The sequence below is a fragment of the Crocuta crocuta genome, unplaced genomic scaffold (assembly GCF_008692635.1).
Source record: "Crocuta crocuta isolate KB4526 unplaced genomic scaffold, BGI_CrCroc_1.0 scaffold92, whole genome shotgun sequence".
Lineage (NCBI taxonomy): Eukaryota > Metazoa > Chordata > Mammalia > Carnivora > Hyaenidae > Crocuta > Crocuta crocuta.
The window spans coordinates 4,819,268-4,846,629 of NW_027528804.1; the positions used below are offsets into that span (position 1 = coordinate 4,819,268).

Here is a 27,362-nt window from a genome sequence, read left to right on the forward strand (position 1 = left end):
CAGGACTGGTGTAATTAACTCCCCTAATCTTTCTGCACAATTCACCCCTTAGGAGCCAGGTATTTAAAAAGGGGAAAGAGCCCTTGATGTACTCGGGTACTCTGAAAAGAGAAGAGATGCTCTGACAGCTTTCCTCTCAGGGTCTATCAAGGTACCTTTAGAGTCATGGCATTCGGGGTGTGACTGATGGATGCATTGTTGGTCCTGACATAAAGAGAGCTCAATACTTTTTGGCCGAAGAAAAGAACAGCTTCTGCCTTTCTCTCTGGCTGCCCTGGGCTCCTAGCTCCTTTTAAGCTGGGGAATAACCTGAGGCGTGGAGTTTGTTCTCAACAGGTCATCCAGATAGGGTAAATGTCAGGTCCGCTGCGGCAGCCCTGACCTGAAGCTGGGGTTAACCATTGTATAAAGCTCTTGTGCCTTGTCGCCACCACGGTCTTCTGCCGCTCCTGTCAGAAGCCACCTCTTTGCTGTTTCAACTCCTCGGAGGCTGTCATGTCAGAAGCTGAGGCTCATCTCTCACTGAGCCTCAGGAAGGCAGATGGCAGGTGTGGGGCTGGTGGGGTGTCCAAGTCTTAGGTGCTCAGCGACTTTATCGGACAAGTTTGGTAACTTAGGAAATCAAGTTATCTTCACTGGGAGTAAGTTTTTCTGATTTGAAACCAAAACCACATTTAATATTTAACACTAAACTTAGTATTAACTTTTTTTTTTCTAGCAGGAAGTAATGATAACATTCTGTGCATGAGCTCACTACAAAGGCAGATTTCTAATTTTCTTCCTCCTCTTTGCAGGGGAATAGTCTCAAACAGAATATGAGAACATCAACATGGAGAAATTCCCAAAATGATCTATCCCTCAATTATCTGAACTAATGGGTTTAAAACTTGAATTTGTAAGACTCATGGGGATGAGGGGAAAACAGGTTTTTGGCCCCCGCCATCAAAATTTTGATGTAGCAGATTTTTAGGGAAAGCTGGGAAGATTTTTAAGAAGCATTCTAAGTGATTCTTAAGCACATGTTTCACAGACCCCACGGGTGAACAGTGATTACACACACACATTGGACAGAATGTAAAAGGAGGATTGCGGCACATGGGTGGCTCAGGCTGTTAAGCGTCAACTTCAGCTCAGGTCATGATCTCACAGTTTGTGAGTTCGAGCCCCGTATCAGGTTCTGTGCTGTCAGCACAGAGGCCATTTTAGATCCTCTTTTCACCCTATCTGTCCCTCCCCTGTTCACACTCACTCTTGCTGTCCCTCAAAAACAAATAAAGATTTAAAAAAAGGTACAAGGATGATGAAAAAAGATGCTACCCAGAAATTACAGATGCGAGGCACTGTATGATAAGACAGTAGTAAGTAATAAAAATAAATGAGCAGTCACAAGACCTATCTTTACCAGGGCGCCTGGGTGGCTCACTCGTTAAGCGTCTGACTTCAGCTCAGGTCATGATCTCACAGTTTGTGGGTTCAAGCCCTGTGTTGGGCTCTGTGCCGACAGCTCAGAGCCTGGAGCCTGCTTCAGATACTGTGTCTCGCTCCCTCTGCCCTTCCCCCATTTCTCTCTCTCAAAAATAAATAAACATTAAAAAGAAAAAGACATGTCTTTGCAAATGACAATGCAATGATCCCTCTTCTGGGAATAAATCATCAAATGCTACTATTGAGCACACCAACTGCTAAAAATACCTGTAGTCCTTGATGGAGAAGTGGATTTTATGAAATTCAATGTGCTCCTTCTGCAGAATAGCGGTGTGATATTACATATACCATGCATGAAATGATTTTGTATGTAAAAAATAAAACCTTATAAAATTTCAGACATTTGTAATAAGAGCAAGGTTGAGAAAAATGAATCGATAGTCTACCCCCTTCAATTTTTTCATAGTCATAAGAACTGGATGTGAGTGTTCCCTAACCCCAACCATGGGTCACTTTCGGTTTCCTAATTAGTTTTAGTCAATTTTAACAATGATTCACTATTTTTTTTTCCAGTTTTCCTTTATAACTATACAGTATAACATCAATTCAATTGTTCCATGGGAAAGAGCTGAAGATCAGATTAGCTAGCTTGGAAGACACTATGAAATAGCCATTCAATTAAATGTTAACTGCCGCCATTATAATGATGACCATGTAGCAATGCAGAAAGGTATTTATAAGAGAAAAAATTCAACATTATGCATTTTTAAAGATAACTATGCAAACTCATATACTGTGAAGACAATTTTGATCAACCATACTGCAGTGAGTAGGGCTCACTAACCAGGCAGCATGTAAGCACCCCTGACTTCCAGGAGGGGAGGACTAAAGCAGGTGTGAGCTGTCCCACCAGACACCGCCTCTCTCTTCCAACTCTCAGGAGATTAATGTGCCGTATGCCACAAGCCCAGTAATTTATGCTTTGATAATTTGACCTACTGTTTACAACTACTGCAATAATATTTATTCCTTATTTTCCCTGTTTTATTATTTCCACAACATAAAAAGTCAATGTATCAATAAATAAAAACAACAGATTCTCTCCTCACATTTTTTGATGTCCTTCGAAGTTTACATGTTCCCAAAGACATCTCAAGTGAGAGTGACTATGTCACCTGGGCTAATCACGTAAACTGTCTGCACCTGTTTCCTCTTCTGTGACAGGTGCACTCGAGCTTTGCCTACATCACGAGGTGGCTGTGGGGGAAGCAGCATGCACAGCAGGGTGGAAAAACACAGGCCTTAGAGCCATGTAGTCAAGGGTTCTGATTCTGGCTGTGAACCTTACTGTGTGACCTCAGGTAAGTTAGAGAGCTTCTCAGAGCCGCAGTATGAAGTGGGTAATTACTTTCTAGGGCGTGTGCACTCACTGCACCTAAAATAGTACCTGGTACACAATAGATGCTCAAGAAATGGTAGCTATTCTAACAGTGCTTTGTCAACCTCAAGACATATGCAAATACAACACTCATAAGGACAACAGAAAGGAAGGGGGAGGGAAAGCTGTGAACAGGATTGGCAAGGGAGGTAGGGAGTGTAGGGAGTGCATGAACATAGAAGACATGCTTGGAAGGGGGTGAGTGGCATGGTGTGGTTGGGGGGTGGGACTCCTGAGGAAATCAGACGGTCTGATTTTTATTCTCCAAGAACAAGGAAACCCCATTGAAGGCATTCTGAGAAAAATGTAACAGGTGAAGACCTATGTTTTAGGAAAATACCTGGAAAAGTGGAGGATGGGTATGAAAGGGAGAAAAGCCAGAGGCAGAATAACTTGTGGAGGAGACAAGAAGGCATGAAGTGGAGGTGGACCAGGGAGCCTGAGGCCGAGGGCTGGGGCTGGGAGGCCCGGAGAAGAGCCGTGAGGCTGGTAGTGGGTCCGAGTGACCGAAGGGGGATAAACTGGCACAGCGTGGGTATAAAGGAATGGAGAGGGAAAAGAAACGTTTAGATGATCCTCATCAATAAAGATAGGAAAAGGGAGGTTCAATATGATTTGAAGGGTGTGAGTAGGGGGCTAGGAGAATGTTAAATCCACTGCTGACAAACCAGGGAAGGTAAGAGTTCAGTTCCAGGCGAGGGGTCAGGGGAATCTGCGGAGAGGTCCAAGAGACAGACCTGGGCTTCTTTTGTAGATTTGGCTGTCATCATCAGACAGATGAGAATTGAAACGAAGGGGCCTGAATGAGATTCAGAGAGTTTAGGCCTCCAAGACAGGCAGTTATAGGAAAGAGCCTTAATAAATGTAAACACATGTACACAGGACTAAGAAGAGGCCACATGTTGGCTAAAGAAAGGTTCCACCAGCAACTTGAAAAAAATATAACATGGGGCACCTGGGTGGCTCAGTTGATTAAGTGTCTGACTTCGGCTCAGGCTATGATCTCACGGTTAATGGGTCTGAGCCCCGTGTCGGGCTCTGTGCTGACAGCTCGGGGCCTGGATCCTGCTTCCGATTCTGTGTCTCCCCCTCTCTGTCTCTCTCTGCGCCCCTCTCCTGCTCATACTTGGTCTCTTTCCCTCAGAAATAAACAAACATTAAAAACAAAATTAAAAAAAAAGAAAAAAGATAATATGTGAAAATGAGAGTATCTATAAAAACCTAACTGACTTACTAAATTTGTAATTTCTACATTAACCTATAGAAATAAAAGCTAATAAAATTGTTGGGTTCCTTTGGCCTTAGAAATTAGAACTGGTCAAAACCCACTGCTTCTTAATTTCTGCTATGAAATTAAACAAAATCTTTTCGTATCAATAAATATACCAAATAACTCAAAAATTTCAGTCTTTATTTACATATTATTTATCTCAAAAAGAGGGAGTCGTGGAGTCCTCGGAGGTTGGAATCTTGATGGCAGAACTGCAGACGTTCCAGTCACTTGCCAAGGAAGTGCCATACTTGCTCTGTGTCTGAAATGGGGGAATGGGGTGTCAGGGAGGGGTAGACAGCGAGGGAGGGAGGGAGAGACGCAGGGGAGACAAATTTCAGTTACACCTTCAGGAATATTTAGGCAGATAAAAATAATCATGAGCTTGGTAGTACACGTTTCCCTATTTAAAGTTACCCCCCCTTAAAACTTGTCCCAAGTTCTCTCATTTGGCTCAAGGCTAATATAAACTGGGCTAAGCACTCCAGAGTCTTCCCATTTTATTTCCTACATCTTTCTGGATCATTTTAGTCTCTACTGAATTACACAGAAGTTAGGCCCTTGCGTCAGCATGAAAGGTCTAGGGAAAAACCTCTGTACGGTAAAATTTGACTACTTGTCAAATATCCAAAAAATGATATCTTATTGCAGAGAAACAATCTGTTAGTTTCCTATATAAGGAATATAGCTTGCTTTCCCATGAAATGTCTACAGATTTGTTCTTTTCTAAACATCGTAGAACTTGACAGAGTAAACAGTTCTCTTTTTTCCTCCAATTTTGCAAGTCGAATGCTCTCCTAATATTTTATATTAAAATAAAGTGCCAAAAATTTTGCAAAGTTTCAAAGACAAATGATATGTGTCTATGCTTTTCTTCTGGAATTTTTACTACAGAACATTTTTCCTTGTTTCTCAAAACAGCTCAAATAATGGCAAAAAAAAATTTTCCACCCTACTATAAATTACGATTTTAAAATATTTACTCAAAATGAATGATTCATTTAAATGATGAGAATAGTAAAGAAAATCTCCCGGATTCGGATTATCTGGAGTCTCATTAACTTTATCAGAATTATCTGAAAACTTTTCAGTGCTTCACCAAAAAAGTCACTAACATAATCAAAACTATTGTCTAGCCTAAAAGTAGTAAATGTGCTCCTTCTCATTTTCTGAATTATACAATAATTGATTTCATTTGAATACTTTCATGCCTATTTAAAAAAGTATTTTACTTGTTTTATATAACTTTAATGTACTGTACTTTTTTTTAATGGTTTCCACCACTATAAACAAATGTACACATCTAGCTCCTCAAGAACCAAAATATACCATACCTTCCTCATTTCTCTCCTTATTCAGTGACGAGGACACCTGAAAGACAGCAATGAATCCCTGTTATGAATGTTTAGATGTGAAAACTACATCCAAAATGTTTTTTTTCCCCCCATGGAACTACAGAACACAGTTTACATGCAATGGTTCTCTAACCTGAAAAAAGTAAGTACTTCTCTTTGCCTTTAATAATCACTGCTTCTTCTTTCAGATAAACAAACCACAGACTCAGAGTCAAACAGAAAAAGCATGCTTGAAAATATCTTTCTCATTAACCCATGGGAACTGCTGAGAATGTGAAGAGGAGAGAGAGGTTTTCTTTCAGTTGTATCTCTGGCTGAGGACTAGAGGACACAAATCCAACACACACATTCATAGACACGTCAGGCACATACATGCGCGCGCGCGCGCACACACACACACACACACACACACACACACACACACACTACACATTACGGAATTTATTTAGCCATCTTCCAGAGCATTTAAATTAATTGTTCTGTTCATTTCCATGACTAGGTCAAGATTTTTACAACAGATGTAGTATAATCTGTGATAGACAAGTTTGAGAGAAAGGTTTTTCTGAGATAGATTTTTTTCCCATAATTAAGAACAATACTTTTTTTAGTTTTTTTTTCTTCCGCCTTGTTTTATTGAGAGACCCCTCATCCATGTAGAGGAATATACAAAGCCCGAAGATAACATCTATGCAGTTACCATCCAACTCGAGAAATGGAACAGGCCAGGCCCTTCCCCAATCATAACCTCTTTTCCCCTACGGATAATCACTACCCAGATTTTGTTAACACATTTCAGATGTCAAATTTAATAATCAACTTCTAACTCTAATTCTCTGAATTTGCTCTTCCTCAATAGGAAAGATCTGCCTCTAACATGTGAGGTCTGGGGCAAAGGTACAAATGGAAAAATCACATACCCTCTATGGAAATACTTAAAAGTTAGAAATCAAGCTAACACAGTGATAAACGGAATATAATGTATGTTCTATCCTATTATCTTGGTAAATATACTTCTGTAATGACTTGGGAGCCTTGCTTGGCATTCTAGACACCTCAGAGACTGCCGAACACAGCTGAGCAAGGAAGAGAGGCACAGGGCCCTCATTCTGCCCCACTACTCTTCCTTCCCCAGACTCCAGTCTGTAACGAGAGCTTCGTTTGCACAAGGGCAGAAACTCCAGGCCACAAATCTACACACTCCCTACCTCCAAACAGCCACCCACTGGCCCCTGCAGAAATAAAAAGCACACGATTCACACAGGAATGAGCACAGACTTGGGGAAATGCCCACAAAGGCGGTGGGAACAGGCTTGTAGCAATCTGGGCAAAGAATTCCAGGTTCTTGAGTAGCTTAGAGGGTGGTACGGAATGGGAGGGCTTGGCTCCTGGTGAATGCACAACTATGGTCCCCTGGTCTTGTGGGGAGGGATGTAACTGGATGAAGACCAAAGCAGGACCCTCCACAAAGCAGAACCCACAGTAGGGCCCTCCCTACTTGGGTGTAAGGGAGGTACCAAATAAGATCAAGTCAGTAAGGAAGAAAAACTTAAATTTCAGCAATATTAAAATAGTCCCTGTGATGATTAATGTGTCACCTTGGAGGGTGTTTTTAGCTGAGATTAACATTTAAATTGGTAAACTCTCAATGAAGCAGACTGCCCTCCATGATGTGGGTGGGCCTCAACCAATCAGTTGAAGGTGTGAATAGCACAAAAAGACAAGCCTCCCAAGCAAGAGGAAAATTTCTAGCAAACTGTCTTTGGACTTCCCCTGCCTCCAGCTTGCTGGTCTACTCAGACTTTGGACTCACTAAGCCTCCATTATAACTTTTTACATATATCTACATATTCTATTGTTTCTTTGGAGAACCTTAATACATTCTCCTGAAAGATAAATGGTTTCATTTTCCCCCTACTCTTTACGAAAAAGGCTAATCAAATATGCTTTATTTTCTGTCATAGGAAATGATGTAACAATGTAAATAAAGAAGTCCTCTGTATAAATTTTATGTAAAACTTGCTTTAAGATTTCCAAGTACTTAAAAAAAAAAAGAAAAGAAAAGAAAAATTCTATTCACTTTCCTAGCACAGAGAAAATGCTTAACCATGGTTGGTTTTGAGGATGACAGACCTTATGTAAAAACTGGGTGTGAAAGTAACACCAGTGTAAAAATTATACTCATCGAGGGTAGGCCTTTGGGATTTGATAGCTCTGTTTTACTACACAGATTATAAAACAGTAACCTGTTTATTTCTTGGAAACTGGTACACTCTATCGATAGTGCAGGACATCTATTGCAAAGTTTGCTGGAGAGTTAGCTGTTTAGATTTCCTGTTTAAAATGAGCAGCTGTTTCTTGCTGGGGCTGCCAAACATTTGAGAGGAAGAAAATGCATGGTATACAGACGTACATCAGACACACTGGGAGTTTGATTCCAAACCACTGCAATAAAGTGTATATTGCAGTAAAGTGAGTCACATGGATTTTTTTATTTCCTAGTACATATGAAAGTATGTTTACGCCACGGTCTACTAAAATATAGTGTGCGATAGCATGTCTGAAACAACAGTGTACATACCTTAATTAAAAAATTATTGTGAAAAAATGCTGACCATCGCCTGAGCTTTCAGTGAGTCATAGTCTTTTTGCTGGTGGAAGGACTTGCCCTCACGTTGATGGCTGCTGACTGATCACAGTGGTGGTTGCCGTAGGTTTGTGGGGCTGGGGCAATCTCTTAAACTGAGACAACAATGAAGTTTGCCACATTGACTGACTCCTCCTTTCATGAATAATTTCCCTGTAGCATGTGATGCTGTTGGATAGCATATTACCTACTGCAGAAATTCTTTCAAAACAGGAGTCAGTATTCCCAAACCCTGCCCCTGCTTTATCAATTGAATGTATGTAATATTCTAAATCCTTTACTGTTACTTCAACCATCTTTACAGCATCTTCACCAGGAACAAATTCCATCTCAAGAAAACACTTCTTGGTTCATCCACAAAAAGGGGCTCCTCATCCATTCAACTTTTATCATGAGATTACAGCAATTCAGTCACATCTTCAAACTCCACTTATAATTCTGGCTCTTTTGCTAATTTCTACCACATTCTGTAGTTACTTCCTCCACTGATGCTTTGAGCCCTCAAAGTCATCCATGAGGGCTGGAATCAACTTCTTCCAAACTCCTATTCTTTTGATATTATGACTTCTTCCTATGAATCATGAATTTCCTAATGATGTCTAGAATGGTGAATCCTTTCTAGAAGGTTTTCAGTTTACTTTGCTCAGATCGGTCAGAGGAACTACTTATCTATGGCAGCTATAGCCTTATGAAATGTATTTTATTTTTATTTTGAGAGAGAGAGAGAGACAGAGAGACAGCATGAGTGGGGGAGGGGCAGAAAGAGAAAACCCCAAGCAGGTCCCAGGCTGCCAGTGCAGAGCCAGATGTGCGGCTCAAACTCCTGAAACTGTGAAATCATGACCTGAGCCGAAACCAAGAGTCAGGGACTTAACTGACTGAGCCACCCAGGCGCCCCTGAAATGCAGTTCTTAAATAGTAAGACTTGAAAGTCAAAATTACTCCTTTGATCCACAGGCTGCAGAGTGGATGTTGTGTTAGCAGGCATGAAAACAACATGAGTCACACTGTATACAGCTCAGTTGGCGCTCTTGGGGGACGAGGTGCACTGTCAATGAGTGATAATATTTTGAAAAGAGTCTTTTTTCTAAACAGGAAGTCTCAACAGTGGGCTTAAAATATTCAGTAAACCATACTTTAAACAGATGTGCTGTCATTCAGGCTTTGTGAGATGGCAATAAAGTCACCAGGTCCATTAGCCCCTGACAAGTCAGCCTGTTCTTTGAAGCACTGGAAGTCAGGCAGTGACCTCTCCTCTTTGGCTATGAAAGTTTTAGATGGCATCACCTTCCAAAAGAAGGCTGTTTAATCCACACTAAAAATCCATTGTTTAGTGTAGCCACTCTTGTATCTTAGCTAGACTTTCTGGGTAACCTGCTGCAGCTTCTACAACAGTACTTGCTCCTTTACCTTCAACTTCTGTGTTATGGAGGTGGCTTCTTCCCTAAAACCTCATGAAGCAACCTCCGCTAGCTTCCAACTTTTTCCCTTCAGCTTCCTCACCTCTCTCAGCCTTCAAAGAATTCAGAGAAGTTAGGGCCTTGTTCTGGATTAGGCTTTACAATTTTTTTTAATTTCTTATTTATTTTTTGAGAGAGAGAAACAGAGTGAGCAGGGGAGGGTCAGAGAGAGAGAGGGAGATACAGAANATTAGGGCCTTGTTCTGGATTAGGCTTTACAATTTTTTTTAATGTCTTATTTATTTTTTGAAAGAGAGAAACAGAGTGAGCAGGGGAGGGTCACAGAGAGAGAGAGGGAGATACAGAATCCAAAGACAGGCTCCAGGATCTGAGCTAGCTGTCAGCACAGAGCCCAATGGGGCTTGAACCCACGAACTGTGAGATCATGACCTGAGCTGAAGTCGGGTGCTCAACTGACTGAGCCAACGAGGCGCTCCATGGATTAGGCTTTAGCTTAAGGGAATGTTATGGCTGGTTTGGTCTTCTATCCAGACCACTCAAACTTTCTCTGTATCATCAATAAGGCTGTTTTGCCTTCTTACCATTTAGGTGATCACAGGAGTAGCCTTCGAGAACTTTTACTTTGTGTTAATTTGGTTAATTTTATGAAGCAGGAGGCCTACCTTTCGGCGTGTCTTGGCTTTCAACATGTGCATTCTCCATGAAACTTAAACGTTTTTAGCTTCTGATTTAAAATGGAAGATGTGTGACTCTTCCTTTCACTGGAACACTTGGGAGGCCACTTTAGAGTTGATTGGCCTAATTTCAGTATTGTTGTGTTTCAGGCAATAGAAAAGCCTCTCTATGGGCTAGGTGGGGAATGGCCAGACAGAACAGAAGGAAGGCATACACCATCTATCCATTAAGTTCACCATCTCATATGAGTGTGGTTTGTGGCACCCCAAAACGATTACAAGAGTAATATCAGAGCTCACTGATCACAGATCACCATAACAAATATAATAATAAAGAAAGTCTGAAATATCATACAAGTTACCAATATGTGACTGAGACACAAAGTGAGCAAATGCTGTTAGATAAAGGCACCAAAACACTGCTTAACACACAGTTAACCACAAACCTCAATATGAGTACAATGTAGTATCTGTGAGGCACAATAAAGTGAACCGCAATAACAGGAGGCATGCCTGTACAAAACAGAGAGCCTGGGCAACTCCTCATTACCTTCAGGATGACAGAGGACAAACTACTCTAGCAGAAATATCATCACATTTTATTTTAAAAATAGTTTCCAGAATGTTATTTCTTCATTGTTTTTTCAAGATGATTTTTACTTTTAAGTGATCACACCCAATATGGGGCTCGAAATCACAAACCCAAGATCAAGAACTGCATGCTCTACCGAGCCAGCCAGCCAGGCGCCTCTTTATTTCTTCATTCTTAAAATATATTTCTCGGTCAGTAAAATATATTCACTGTGCACAAAGCTTTATATAAAAGAAAATCAACATCACAAGTCTAGAACTCAGAGATAAGAACTATCATAGTTTGGAGGTCATTTTTTTTTCAAATCTTTTCCATGTTAACATATGCCAAAATAGAGATGGACATTTAAATTTGAAAACAACAAGGGGTGTAGGATACCCATGCTCTATTTAATTCTTTAACCTACAGTCAATGGCCTCCTGATTCATAAACAACAAACTACACCTTCTTATAGGAAGTGGAATAACTAAGAGAGGTACCTAAAACTGACCCAATCCCAACTCTGTCAGGTGTCACTATTAACACATTTTCATGGTTAGAAACACAGAAAGGATTTTCAGTTACTTACTAGGAAAAATGTGGGCACCCTTGATCATCTAATACACATTCTCCACAGGAGTATTATTTTATATTCTTATTCTAAAAATGCTATCTTACGTTAGACAATTTGACAATAAATTATATTTGAAAAATGCTATCTTCCCCTTTTCCCACTCCAAAAATACTTCCTCATGAATATTCATATCTTCAATTTCTTTCAAACTAATCTACAGTTCGCATTACCAAAGTATTCCTCTTTTACCCACCAAAGAAGCTTACTCTAGCTTCTGTCTTTTTTTGTGCATAAACTGTATTTTGAGTTGACATGAACCATTAACACAACTGCTCTGTACTGAGTGTCTCTCCTTCAGAAAATCCCACTGGGTCCTTTCGAGCATCTTTCATTGCAGGTTACATTTATTCAAGTTCATTAACATGATACACTGATTGAAACAATACAAAATTGTGCTTTTACTATATGAGAGTTGATATTCTTTCACTTTATTATTACAAGGGTTCAAAATTAAAGGGAAAAAAAGTTCCTGGGTTTTCATTCAGGGTTTTAGTTGAATTATATTTCCAAAGTTCATAAGGCAATTGCTCTACATTAATTTTACTTTTACATTCCTTTTCTGATTTTTGCTTTAGAAACCCAGCAAAATATGACCAATTCTGTTACCCAGAGACAAAATGCAGAAGTATTTTCAGTTATGGAAGTTTAATCTCCTGCCTCTTCCTTTCAATAATGTATATAATTGGCTACAATCTAACAAAATGGTTGACTTTATTTTCATTTCTTTTGTCCATCTTTGAGTAGTGATGCAGAGTGAACTGTTGAGAAGCCAAAAAGAAACATCTTTACGGTAATTAATTATTAATTTTTAAAAAGAATGTCTTTCCTTGATAAATCAGGATCTGATTCTAGTATACTGCTCTTCACGATTTAGCTGAGGGGTCCTGGCATCAAATACAAAATAATCATCCCCAATTTCATACAACAGTGTGGATATTAATGCTTCACTAAAAAATTAAAATCTACCAAAGGGAGTCACTAAGGGTGTGTATGTGTGGTGTGTACACGTACATACATATTTGAGATAGAGAGAGCGAGCAAGTAGGGGAGAGAGGCAGAGGGAGAAGGAGACGGAGACGGAGAGAGAATCCTAAATAGGCTCAATGCTTCCTGTGAAGCCCAATTCTGGAGCTTGATCCCATAACCCTGGGATCATGACCTCAGTTGAAATCATGAGTTGAACACTCAACTGACTGGGCTGCCCAGGCACACCCGCCCCCCACCCCCCGCTTTTATATTTTAGAGAGAGTATGTTTTTAACAACAGGAGAAATTCCTCCTTCTCCTTCAAAGTACTACTCATTGTGCATCATGAACCATCACCACTGCCATCTTTGAGTTTTGTGTGCTCCAGCTTTGCCTGAGATTGCTTTTAGGGGAAACGTGGCCATGTGAAGGCAGAAACAAAGTCTGACTGCTAAGACTCTCTGAGAGGTACTCTCTCATCCCAGTTCCAGAAGTTGCTAGTGCTTTCCATCACTCCTATGAGCTATGAGACTCATGAGATTGGGACCTTGCAACAGAGTAGGAGTGTGCTTATTCTCCTTGCCCTGAATCCTAGATTCTAAGACTGTTAATCCCCATGGCTGTGCAGGGTCTGAGGCAGGTGTGGAAATTTAACAATAAGTGTGGTTCTTTCTCAAAGTCCTGCATGCAGAGTCTGGGTGTGCAACGTCACAAAGTTCTTGACTACTGTCACCAAATATTAAAAAATCATTACCTAATTCAAACATTCCCCAGTCCATTTCCTCAGAGAGCAAAATACAAGGAAAGCGCTTAAATAAAGGCATGTGGGAGAATTCTGGGCAAAAATTCCCAGATGGGAAACGTGGTTAAGCATTAGAATAAGTTGTTATGTTGAGGGAACTAACTTCTCTTTTCCCCTCCTCTTCATTCCTGTTTAAGTCTCTGAATATAGGACTAATCCTCCCTGAAAAATTTAAATTAGTCATAAAGACTTTTCTAATACCCAACAATACAATGGGCTAACTCATGAGGGAGTGATGTCCTCATCACTGGAAGTAGTCAAGAAGCTGGAATAGAAGGATTTTTCGCTCTGTGGTCAACTTAACTCAACAACGTCAATGCCAAGTGACTATAAAACCAACGTTTATTGAATACTTTCTAGCTGCTTTACATTTTACCTGGATCATCTCATCCAATTCTCTCCAATTTAACTCTTATTAGGAAGATATAATTATTAGCTTCGTTTTATAAAGAAACCAGGCATAAATAAGTTAGATAACTTGCTTTAAGTTACGAATGAAAGACCTGGGATTTCAACCTAGACAAACTGACTCCAGAACAAACCTTTTTTGTTTCCATTAAGAACTTCTCTGGACTAACACTGACATGAAACAAACTGTACATACTGTATTTATAGCATAGTTTAGTAGTTCTGACATATATACAAACTCATAAAGTCATTATCACAATCAAGATAATATACATATTCACCATCATCCCCAATTTCTTCCTGTCCCTGTAAAAGAAATTGTGAAATCATTCCTTCCTGGATCTCTTCCAAACTCTCCAACTGTGTTGTGTCACCCATACATTAGCATTTACATTTCCTAAAATTTTATATAAATGGCATGATATAATATGTCTGTCTTTTTTCACATTTCCTTTGGAAGTGAGGGGATGTTTTATTTTCTTATTAATGAATTGTGAGAGTTATTTATTCTAATATTAGTCCCTTTTTCAGGTATATGATTTTCAAATATTTTCTTAAATTATATGGCTTCTTTTCATTCTCTTAAGTCTACTTTTTACAGAAAAGAAATTTTTAATTTTGATGAAATCCAATTTATGATTTTAAAAAATAGGTTGTGCTTTTAGTGCCATATCTAAAAAACTTTGCCTAACTACCCAACATCAAAATAGGTTTATAGATTTAGGTTTTAAATTTTGGCCTAGGGTACATTTTAGACAATTATCATATAAAGTGCAAGGTCAGGTTTCTTTGGTACCCAATGGAATAACCAACTGTTCAAGTACTACTTATTTAAAAGATTATCATTATGAAAATCAGTTGTGCACATATAAGTAGGTCTATTTCTGTATTTAACTCCATTCATTTCTTTGTCTAGTGTTACCCCATTACTAAACTCTCTTGATTATTGTAGCTTTTTTTAAAAAAAAAAGTTTTATTTATTTTTGAGAGAGAGGGAGACACAGAATCCGAAGACAGGCTCCAGGCTCTGAGCTAGCTGTCAGCACAGAGACCGACGCGGGGCTCGAACTCACGAACCAAGATCATGACCTGAGCTGAAGTTGGATGCTTTTACTGACTGAGCCACCCAGGCGCCCCCTGATTATTGTAGTTTTATAAAATGTCTTGAAAAAAGGAAGTTACTATTCCAACTTTCTTCTTCATAAGGTTGCTTATTCGAGGTCTCTGGTATTTACATATATGAGTATTCATTTCTACAAAAAAGTATATTAGCATTTGACTGACATTGCACTGAATCTATACATCAAAATTTGAGAAGAACGGACATAACAATGTTGCATCTCCCAACCTATAAATGTATCTTTCCATTTATTTAGTTCTCTGATTTCTGTTGGCAATGCTTTATAGGTCACAGGTTCTTCACATAATTTTTCCAGTTTTTTCCCTAAGTGTTTCATATTTTTGATGCCATTATAAATAATGTATTTATTGTTTATTGCTAGCATATACAATTAAAGTAGTTTGTTGTATAGTAATCTTGTATCCTACAACAAATTTGCTAAAGTCACTTATTCTAGTAGCTTTCAGGTAGATTATATTGAATATTCTACACAGACATTCAAGTCATCTTCCTTTCCAAGTTGGATGCCTTTTCCTTCTTTCTAATGCACTGGCTAGAACCTATAATGCTGAATAAAAGTAGTGGGAGCTAACTAGGCCAAGTGTTGTGTTTATGGAAAAGTTTTTAAGTACACATTTAATTTGTTTATGCCTATTTCTTCTTCAGGGAATTTTGGCAGTCTATTTTGAGGAATCTGTCCATTTCATCAAAGCTGTCAAACTTACTGGTGTAAAGTTTTTCACAATATTTTCCTATTGTTCTTCCAATAACTGTCACAATCAGCAGTGATGTCACTTCTCTCATTCCTAACATTGAAGACTTGTCTCCTCTCTTTCCTGATCATTCTGGCTAAAGATGTATCAATTTTACTGATCATTTAAAAAAAATTATATTTTAGTTTTATTAATTCTATTGTTTTCCTAGGCATATACATTTTTAAAGCTATGAATACTTCAAACATGCATACATAACACGTATCTACTCCCTACACTTTTAAAAGAGTTAATAACATTATTTCAGAAACTTTACAACTAAAGTTGTTTTCTCTCTACTCATCAGAAATAAAAATTGTATTTCCCGTCTCAGAAATAACTTCTAATGACCATAACACTAGTGTTTACTATTCTTATTTATGTATCTAAAATGTGAATACCGTATCTGTCCATATTCATTAAAAATATATAGTACTGCTTTGGGTGTTTTGCATACTATGCACTATGTCTTGCTTGCAAAAGCTTTTTCTGCCCAACACTGCACTTTCAGGTTTTATCCATATAGAATCACATGGTTCTAATTTACATATTTCGTATGGCATGGTATTCCACCAGAGAAATAAACTATAGTTTATTTACGCAGCTCTTATTCATAGACATTTATTCAGTTTCCAATTTTCCCACATCTGATCATATTAGTATCTCTAAAGAATGTGTACATAGAAGGGTAATTTCTGAGTAGTGGATTGTAAGCATCTTCAACTTTACTTTCAATGACTTAATTGCTCTTCAAAGTGGTTGTACCAATTTATATTCCCATCAAACATATCAACAAGTATGACAGGTCTCCTTTTCTCGCTTGCTTAAAAACACTTCTAAAATCAGTGTCTACAAGTCTAAAATCAGACTTCTAAACATTTGTAAGCCTGATAACCATGAAATTGTACTGTGTCTTACCTTCATCTCACTGATTATTGGTGAGCTGCAGTTGATTTTCGTATGTTTACTGGCCATTTAAGTATCCTCTTTTGTGAACTGTCCATTAATATTTGCCATTTTTTTTCTGATGAGGTTACCTTTTTCTTGATAATCTAAATGCAATTTATGATCTAAATGTCATTTATATGCAAATATCTTCTCCCAACCAATGGCGTATGTTTTAACTTATTTTATGGTCTCTTATAATAACTGTTTACAGTTTATTTTCTTAAACTGTATTTAAATTTATCAATCCCTTCTAGGTTATTCCTGGCCTTTTACTATTCCATATAAATTTTAGGATCATCCTGTCAAATTCAATTAAAAACCCAATTAGGATTCTGATTAAAAATAAATTGACTTCATTAATTAATCTAGGAGAAATTGCCATTTTCATGATTAACTATTTTCTTTATAACTGTTATAAGCGTATTCATTTTTTATTTTATTTTTTTTGTTTTGTTTTCTATTTTTAAATTCCCTATGTATACTTTTCTATTTGGACTTTACCACTCAATCTTGATTTAATATTGATAATTTATGTCTTCAACAAAACTGTCAATTCATCTATTTAGAAAGGTATTGCCAAAAGCATCTGACAGTATTCCCTTCTGATTATTTAAATATCTCCTATGTCCATAACTATGTCTTTAATTCTTGGTATGTTTATTTGTGCTTCTCTTTCATCATCCTTCCTATCTATAATAATTTTGTTTATATTATTACTCCTTTTTAAAAAAATGTATATTTTTGAGACAGCACAAGCAGGGGAGGGGCAGAGAGACGGAGACAGAGGATCTGAAGCAGGCTCCTTGCCAACAGCAGCGAGCCAATGTGGGGTTTGAACTCATGAGCCATGAGACCATGACTTGAGCCAAAGTCGGACACTCAACCACATGAGCCGCCCAGGTGCCCCTATATTATTATTCTTAAAAAAAGAAACCCAGCTTTTACTGATCCTTGCCATTATCTGTTTTCTTTCATTAAATATTTGCTCTACTCTGTAATTTCCTTTCTTATAATATTAAAAGATAAGAAAAAGAACAGAGTAACTATTGAGTTCGATGTTTAGCCTCTCAATTTTCTTCATTTCTGCTATATCCTATTTTACTGCTCTCAAAAACTATTTTTGCTGCATTGTGCAAGCTTTGATATACAGTAACCTAGTTGCCATTCAACTTTTAAGTATTTTATAATTTCTTATAATTCATTTATTTGAGGCATAACTTATTCATCAGAAGTGGTTTTAGTTTCCAAACATATGGATTTGGGTTTCTTTTAATATTTTCATAACTGATCAGTAATTTTACTGTACTATAGACAGAGGATGTTGTCTGCGTGACATCAACTCTTTCGCATTTTTTGCAACTCGCTTTGCAGGTTAATATAATACTCAATTTTTAAAAATGTCCACATGTACTATATATATATGGATTCTGTAATAATGTATGTCTGTTAGATTAAGTTTTTAAACTTTGTTTCAGTCTTCTCAAATTACTTTCAAAAAATATTTACATACAGTAAAGGATCTTAAAAGCAATATCGTAAATCACAGTAGTTAAATAAATGGTCAATAATAGCAACTAATATGAGATCTGACAAATCACATCATGGGTGCACATACATATACAAACACACAGATGTTGCCTATAAATGCTCTGCACTTTGCTCCTGGACATGAAGCTCCAATTTCTGGTCACATAGTCCTCAAGAATTGGGAAGGAATACCATAGTTTTTGGCTATAAAGTTACATTAAAGTTAAAAAAAAAAAAACGCTTGACACAATATTCCAATACAGATAACTGGATGGTCTTGTGGTTGAACTGTTACAGAACTTTACTCATGTTGCCAGAGGCCCACTTTGTGGCCTGAATACCCAGTCAGAGGGCAGTGCTCTCTGCCTTTGGTCCCTGGTGCATTGACATCCTTATTCTGACACAGCTCTGCCTTTCACGACTGGAATAAATTCAAACATCTTTATTTATAAATAAAATCTCATAATTCTTTTCATCATTTCAATTCTCATCTTCCTCAGAGCCACTAATGTTCTCAAGATCTGTGCCCTAAGCATGGCAAATTACTTCTGTAGATATCTTCTAATTTTTTTCTCAAATGCTTCCAAATAATACTCATCAGGCTGTTGGCTTTTATTTTCTCTTGGTTACAATGACAATATTTTTCCTAACGGACTTGTACATATTGTCAGGTGACTAAAGATTTTTTTTTTTTTTTGGTCTCAATGCTACTACACTAAATTGTGCTCAATACATATTCACCAGTATATCCTGCAACAGTTCTATTAATCACTCAGAAGTTTAACTCATTTCTTTTCTTTTTTGTATTTTAAAACTATCCATATACTAAAGCAGTTCATTTATCCTAAAGTCTCACCTAATCAACTGGTCCTGAGTATTCTATTAAAATAGATCTTGTTGATTAAACTTGTTAGAATGACTTCATTCATTCTGAGCCCACCATAAATAATAACTTTGGGGTTACAATTTGATTCCACACAATCCCAGGACTGCTGTGGTCAGAATATAATCAAGTTTGAAGGAGAACTTTAACATCTTTAAGTTATTTTAAGCAACCAAAGAAAAAAAGTAGTTTGACATCAGTGCAATGTTCAGTATAGAGCAAAATAGGGAGATCTTGGAATACATACAGGAATAATCCTAATTCAAATATCTCAGTGTGGTTCTATAGAGATGAAATGCCAAGTCAAAATGCTTTGACTACAAAAAAAATTTCATTATTACAAGTTAATAAAATCTTCACAAGAAAGTATTATCTAATTTGGGCTCTTGAATCACTAGGTGCTGCTAATAGAGCAATTCTTTGACTTACACATTTTTAATGGGAAATCACATATATGATATGCTCCATTAGAGGTAGTGAAGAGGGACTGATTTCTTGCATTTGGATTCTCTACTGTGGTGATCTCAGTGAAAAATCAGTATAGCACTCTCTTCCTTCATTATTATGAAGCAACAAAGTTACTAGACCATGTAATTAAAGCTGGACGTTAATGTTTCTGAATTCTAATCTTGTTCCTCAGACCTATCTATCTAGATCACATTCATATCCTCTAATTTTTTTTTCCCAAAAGGACTGTTTTCCTACTAATACAAGAAACAATTAAAAAACAGGATGTAAGATAGGAACTTTAATCTTGCAGCTAATTTTAAGATAAGAATCTATTATTTATAAATCCAAAACTAAAATGCAATAGACTTTTATTTTTAATGTTCATTTAATTATTTTGAGAGAGAATGTGAGTGTGAGTGGGGGAGAGGCAAAGAGCGAGGGAGAGACAGAATCTCAAGCAGGCTTTGCATTGATGCAGAGCTCAATCTCATGAACCATGAGATCAAGATCTGAGCCAAAATCAAGTCAGATGCTTCTGACTGAGCCACCCAGGTGCCCCTAAAATCAGAGATTAGTGAGAGAGACTCCTTGGACAAAGATAAAAAGTTTCTTGTTTTCTTTTACTTTTTCATTAAAGAAGTAATAACAAATGCTGGTAAGAACTAAGTTCAGAATGTAATCTACTTATATACAAAACTGAAAACTCGGAGTAAAGAAATTGATACTGTGTCCTGCACTACTAGGACGGCTTCTCTCATCTTCCCTTCTCTCACTCCAGTCTATTCTCACCCATGCAGCCAGAATGATCTGTCAAAATCTAAGTCAGAGCCTTATTCCTCTGCTTAAAACTAGCTAGTGGTTCCAAATCTCATTCAGAATAAGAAACAAATTTCTTAAGATACTCTTTACAGACTATTTTACAGGGTCTTTCACAGTAATTTACAACCACTTTCACCCCCAGATCCAAACATTTCTGATCTCGCCTCCTCCTGTCTCCCCTGAACTCACTCTATTCCACCAGTCACTGTGGTTCCTTGGGTATTTCTTGAACATATCAAATACCAGGCACCCTCTTGTCTCATGACCTTTGGGCCTGTGCACCGGGATGCTCTACCTTCGGATGGTAACTCAGCACATTTTCTTACCTTCTACAAATCTTGACTCCTGTCAGTCTCCTAGTGAGGCTGCCCCGTCTCCCTTTTAAAGAATTATAACTCCAATCCCACTCCTGGCACTTCATCTCCTCTTCCCTGCTCATTTTCCCAACACCATTTATTGCATTCAGACACACTACATTTGGTCCTTGAACAATTAGGGGTTTGAACTGCTCAAGTCCACTTATACATGAATTTTTTTGAATAAATATAGTACAATACTGTAAATGCCTATGTATTTTCCTTATGATTTTCTTAATAACATTTTCTTTTCTCTGGCTTATTTTATTCTAGGAATACAGTATATAATTCATATAACATACAAAACATGTTAACAGACTATTTATTCATGGTTATCAGTAAGGCTTCTGGTCGACAGTAGGCGTTCAGCAGTTAAGTTTTTGGGGAGTCCATCATTACACATGGATTCTCGAGTATATAGGGGTGTCAGCACTCCCAATACCCCACACTGTTCCGGATCAACCGTATATATTTTACGTGTGTATTTATTTATTATCCATTTCCTCAACTAGAATGTTAGCTACACAAAGGCAGGCGTTTTTACACATTTTCTTTAATGCTGCATCCCCTGAATGTAGGATCTCACCGCACATAGCAGTTACTAATTAAACAGCTGATTAATCAGTGGGGAAACAGGTACTAATTAAATAGCTGATGAATCAGTGGGGAAAAAAATTCAAGGCAGCCATAGTGGGTAAACGTTTTTGAGGTTCCTAAAGTAAAGATCTAAATTCACTAGTTTATAGCTCATAACTAGTTTAAGATTAAAAAAAAAAAAGCTTAATTTATAAACTACTCCTGAACACACTTTATATGGCAATGTTACTTAAGTATATGAATATGAATTTTCTTATTTAGTGGTCTCTAAATCAAGCTATTTATTTCCTAATACATTCAGTTGCCTCCAGGCAGAATTATTAATAAGACAGACATGTAAAAATCCAAGACATCACCTTAGCTAGAAGGAAAGCTTGTAAGAGAGCCTAACTAAATAGAAAAAAAAGGAGAAATAGTCTTGTTTCATTTTTCTTGAGCCAAAATGCACCTGTACCAACAGCCAGTTGCAATTTAGACACTGGATGGTGGGTAACTCGAGGGAACAGAATGGTACAAGGAGAGCAAATATATATAAACAATAAATTGGTGATATTAAGAAAAGTAGCATCATATGAAATTGCTTAAGTGGTTAATGTACTTTAGAAGACAATTTAAAAACTAAGCTGAAAGATTTTCAGGTTTTTTAATTTAAATTCCCTGAATTAAAAAAGATAAATTTCTAATGTTATTTTTTAATTTTATGTTTCCCAAAAGACTTGATATATTTCATTGCTAGAGTTTCCAGAATTTCTGCTAGACTTCCCCATGCCATTTATAAGATTAAAGGATGCTCTGAACATCTGCCCCTTACCAGCTCAACTACTGATCTCGCTTCTTCTTGAGTGCAATGGAAAGGGCTGTCGCATATCTTCACGTTTGTGCTGGAGAGGAAAAGACCATGTTATTATCAATCAGGATGAAAAATAAGCAATTACCAGACAAGAAAATCGACTCCAAATATCCCACACTGGCTGCATAACTCCAGTTATTTATTTCCAGCCAATGATAAAGGACCTGAATGAATATAAACTGAGATGTCTGTATATTCTTTTAGGTACAGTTATAAATACAGTGCTCCACAGCACATTCCAGAATTTGTTTTTAGTTTAAATACTACACAGATCTAAATAATCTCCTGAAATAGAAAAGACTATACATCACAACTACACCTCACCTTTTGTGAGGAAAAGAAACACCAAACTTGACCCATGAAATGATGACTGACTATAAGGAAGAATTTTCCTTTGAGGTGATAAACACCATAACTGGCTACTGAACAATGATATGGACTCTCTTTCTCAGACAGGTATGGAGGCTAAGCTAGGAGTCGTGAGAGGAAAGCAGATGAATATGAAAACTTCGTTTTCATACAGCGAGGGAAGGTCAGTGGGGCGTAAGACACAGGCTCTTCCAGGGTCAGCAAAGGCTGTATGAAATCAAAACGTTCCCACACAACAGGCAATGCATGCTATCTCCACAACCATACTGCCCATTGTGTATATCCTATTTCCTAGATAAAAGCAAAGGCATCATTTCTCTCAAACATATTGAGACTGATTTTTAAAAATTTCATCAAAGGAATCAGATTAAAATGGATATAGAAAGAAGCAATAGAGAAAGGAGTTAAAGCCAAAGGAAAAAACAATTGGCAGATCTCTAAAGAAGAGGAAGCACATACACACACTTGTCTCTAAGTGGACCTAAGAGATATATATATTATCAGATACATTTTCATAATGGCTTTGTGAAACATATTGGGATATATATGATAAAAAGATCTGTCTAGTTATTTATCTTTGTAACTATGTCTGTCTATAATCAGACATTGGGTATATAACAATTACAGGTAAGTGGTTGTTCTGTTTTCTAACCAGATTCAAAATGTGGGATTTATTTTCATTCTTGGCATGAATAAAATCTGGCGCAAGTTGGCATTATCTTTAAGGCTATTTTTTATTCTGTTCTCCACAGCCCATATTTAAGTGAGCTAATAACTGAAAAAGGTAAGGTCTTATAAGTCAGATGTTTCCCTAAAGAATGTCAAAACTAAATTTTAAAAGAACAAGGCAAAAAATTAGACACTGAAGTCTTAAGTGCTAGTCCTCTGAAGGAAGCACTGTGTATACTAAATATGTTAGATACCATGTTTTTAACATTAGAACTAAGCCAAAGTAAAACATACCTTGGAAATTCTGGGAAAATGACGATAAGAGATCAGGGGAGTCCTCTCTAAATAGGGCTGCCAGATAAAATATAATTTACCCAATTAAATTTGAATTTCAGGTAACAACAAACTATTTTTTAGTATGTCTCAAATACTGCACGAGACATTTATATTAAAAAGATGTCTTGCTCTGAAATTTAGATTTAACTGGATGTCTGTTATTTTAACTTTGATAACCTACTTCTAAAGTAACCCTCTAACAAATACGGAGAACAAACTGAGGGGTGTTGGTGGGGGGATGGGCTAGATGGGTGATGGGCATTAAGGAGGGCACTTACTGGGATGAGCACTGGGTGTTATACGTAAGTGATGAATCACTATATTCTACTGCTGAAATCATTATGACACTATATGTATACGCTAACTTAGATTTAAATAAAATTTAAAAATTAAAAAAATAAGGTTAACCCTCTACTCAACAAAGCAAACCTACAATAGAAAACGGTAGAAAACAGAGACAATGTTAAAGTCAACGTTGTAAGTTTTTAAAATTCTGAATAACTTTCTAAATATCTCTAATAAAATATCTTGACAAGTAATTAATGGCGCTGAGGAAAGCCAAGAGGCTCTGTCATTTTTGCCTTGGACAAATGATTAGTATGACTGTTCAAGAATGAAATGGAAGGTATATGCAAATAGACTTGAGAGATTCTCATAAGACACACCAACATAAAGATGAGAGATTATAAAGCCTCTTGTTACTATCTCTCCAACAGGCTCTTATACTAGCATTTTATTAGCTAAAAATAGTGCCAGCTTCCTCATCGACATTCTTTTAGTTAAAAAAGTATATAATCTGGGTTGTAACAGATTTCCCTCAGGACTTAAAATACTTTGAATGTTTGAAGGCATGTTCAAGAAACATTTTTATTTCCTCCAGATTGGCCCTTATATAAAAATAGTTAACAGGGATTCATATTTATTTACGGATTCAAAAAAGTTATTTTTATACTATTTGTTAGGGACATTTCTAGATGCTGGGGATATAATATTGAACCAAGGAGCTCCTGTGGAGGTTTAAATAGTTAGGGTTCTTTCTGGTCTTAAACTATGACTGTGGCCCTCAAAAGAAGCAGTGTAATCACTTGAAGGAAGGATGACTAGGCTAGAGGTATCAATTATAAATGAAATTTAAAATAATCACTAAGAAGAACATGCTGCTTTCCGTTTTATACTAAGATACTGAGTATTCTGTTCTAAATTTACACAAATTATATAGCTCTTACACAATCTTGCTGACCAAAACAAGCAGACGTGACTTTAGAAGATCAGCAATACCAAAAACGCTGTGGGTCACAAATCAAACTGCACTTAAAAATAATAAAAAGGTGTATTAATAGATACACAATAGTGCAAAATGACTGATTACACAAAAAGATACGGAAACAGAAATTACCTACAAATAATAAGCAGACACATAAAAGATGAAATTTACAAGGTCAGCGATATGGAACTTTTTAGTAAAGAGAAAATTATTTTCTTCAAGACAATCTCAAATTAGACAAAGGCTCACACTCATGAGAATCCCCAAAGACAGTGTCCAGGATACAGATCTGTCAAGGCCTTTCATTTTAAAGCATAGTCAAGAAAAAAATAGAGAAAAAATTTAATTTAAAGAGATAAGAATGACAATGACTTTGGACGACAACCTCCAGGGTCTATAGGAGAAGACTGACATTGAAGTAAATCTATACAAGGCTAAAATGACTGGAGCTATATCCATACATAGATCAGGTACACCTTCCTCCAGAAAGGTAAAATGAGATAATTTTAGGACCTAAACAATTTGGAAGAACACAGTTATATATGTAACCATAATATGTATATATGTAATATATAAAATATATTACATAAAATATATATCATATACATAAAAACACATTTATATATATAATATATGTTCATTCACTAAGCGTGTTTAAACCACCTACTATGTGGCAAGTCCCGTCATTAAGTGCTGAGATACAAACTCAATTTAGAGCATAAAAAAAATAATAAAATACTCCAGGTTCTACACAGCAGTGATATGAGGATACAGGTAGTCTTGCCCAAAACAAATCACTGCTCTTGGCATAGGTGGCATCTAAATTGCTTCTTGAAGAATGAGCAGGCATTCATGGAAGAAAAGCAAGGAGACAGGAGGAAACAGATCATGACGCTGGAAAAGTAGGTCTAGACATTAATATACAGAAGAGTGGGATTATATTCTATGACCAAAGGGAGACACAAGAAGTTTTTAAAGGACAATCACATTTGTAGTTTTCAAAGATAATTCTGAAAGTACCATATAAGTTTTATTAAACAAGGAGTTGCAATATAAACGACTTTGAGTAAATAAATGACAAGTAACTGAATCAAATAAATAAAACTGAATTAAAACTGAGTTAACTATTAAATTAAAAAAACTCAGATGCTCTAGAAGGGCATCTGAAAATCAATCAAAATTGGAAAAATTTAGATGGGTCAGAATAAATAATGGTTAGAGAAACAAAATGAACTGGCAAAATGAATGTACATGTCTGATTTAAAAATAAGGTAAATAAATAAGCCATGGACGAAGAAAGAGCAAGAGGGGTTGAAGAGTAAAACTCAAATGGCAACACAGTGGAAAGCGTTAGTTACTTTAGGGAAGAATAGAAATAATGACATTCTCTGTTAAAAGAACGTGCAGCTTTCAGAGTAAATATTACGCAATGGGAAAAAAGAACAAAAATAACAACCAAACCTATTGTGAAGAAGAGGACTACTCAGAGTATCAATTATAGAATTTAATAAATGCAGGGATCCTGGAAGCAAAGAGTCTCACTAGATTTGAGAAACAACAAATATCTGTTGGTTTTAAAGTATTAGTCAACAGTTTGCTCCCAGAGGTATTTACTGACACGCCAGCCATAAGGAATGGAAAGATGAATAAGGTATCTTTGTTCATGTGCTTCTGAGGAAGCTATGTTCTGGAGGAGGAGACAAATTCATAAACAAAGCAGGTAACAACTGTAGGCGCGATGCCAAAAGGACACCAGGAAGCAAGGGATGCACAGTGTAATGGCAGCCTGGCTCTGAGGGAACGTTTCCTAGAGAAAGTGAAGTCAAAACTAAGTCTTAACAAGATGAGGAAGTCAGCTAGTCCGAGAAATGAGCAGATAATGATGGCAAAGGAAACGGCATGAGGAATGGCCTAGAGGCCAAGCAGAGCATGCTGTCTGTCAAGTGACAAGTGGTTCTAAGCTGCTGGAACATGAAAGTCAGAGGCAAGAAGTGGCAGAAAATGAGGCCAGACAGACAGCAGGGACCAAAGCCTTGACTAGGCCTTGTTTGCTCTTCGATGAGAAGTTGGGACTTTATGGCTGTTAAGCAGAGAGGCTTATCAGAAGCTCCTAGGCAGGAAGCTGTAAAACATTCAGATGCTTAGACCCACTCCTCAGAGACCCTAACTCACAAGGTTTAAAGGAGACAAACGTATCTGAATTTCCCAAGTTTTCCTAGGTAATTATTACGCACTATATATTGACGGAAACGATGAGATAAAAAAATGTGAACCTAAACGCAACTGAGTAAGAAAAATAGACTGAAAAAGACAGGGGGAGCTCGCTAATCAGTAACAGTGTACATTTTAAGGAATTAAGAGCAAGAAGCAACTCATTAAGACAGGAAATAAAGACTACTATGAATACATTTTTACAAATCAAGTGGTGATAAAAATAAGAAAAAAAATGGCCAAAATGAATTAAAATCTGAAGATTTTAACTTTAAATTACCTACACGAACAACTTATACCCAGAAATTTATATCCTGAAAAATTTTAAGCTAAAAAGAATTATTTTGTTATATGCTCTGAAAAGATAGAGGTAGAACATAGCTGGCAAGAATGTTAAGTCTGGAAACTGACTTACATCTTGGCTCAACCACTCAGTGTGACCTCAGATTACTTAATCTCTATGTGGTCTCAAATTCCTCATGTATGAAATGGACACAATGGACACAACACCTTACAGGACCATTGCATTAATTAGGTAACACATATTAATACTTCAAACTTCCAAATAGTACAAAGTTCAATAAATGTTGACTCCTGTTGTTAA

General features: G+C 37.0%; 1 protein-coding gene across 1 annotated transcript in view; it reads right to left on the reverse strand.

Annotated features, from left to right (window-relative positions):
* Nucleotides 1-4,253: 4,253 nt before the first annotated feature.
* The window catches only part of PPA2 (inorganic pyrophosphatase 2), a 104,767-nt gene continuing 81,658 nt past the window's right edge, over nucleotides 4,254-27,362 (reverse strand). The window contains exons 12-14 of the mRNA XM_077755721.1: nucleotides 21,871-21,940; nucleotides 5,468-5,504; nucleotides 4,254-4,395 (exon numbers count right to left, since the gene is read on the reverse strand). Of these exons, the coding sequence (XP_077611847.1) occupies nucleotides 4,361-4,395; nucleotides 5,468-5,504; nucleotides 21,871-21,940 (142 nt within the window). The 3' untranslated portion in view covers nucleotides 4,254-4,360. The remainder of the gene's footprint in view (nucleotides 4,396-5,467; nucleotides 5,505-21,870; nucleotides 21,941-27,362) is intronic.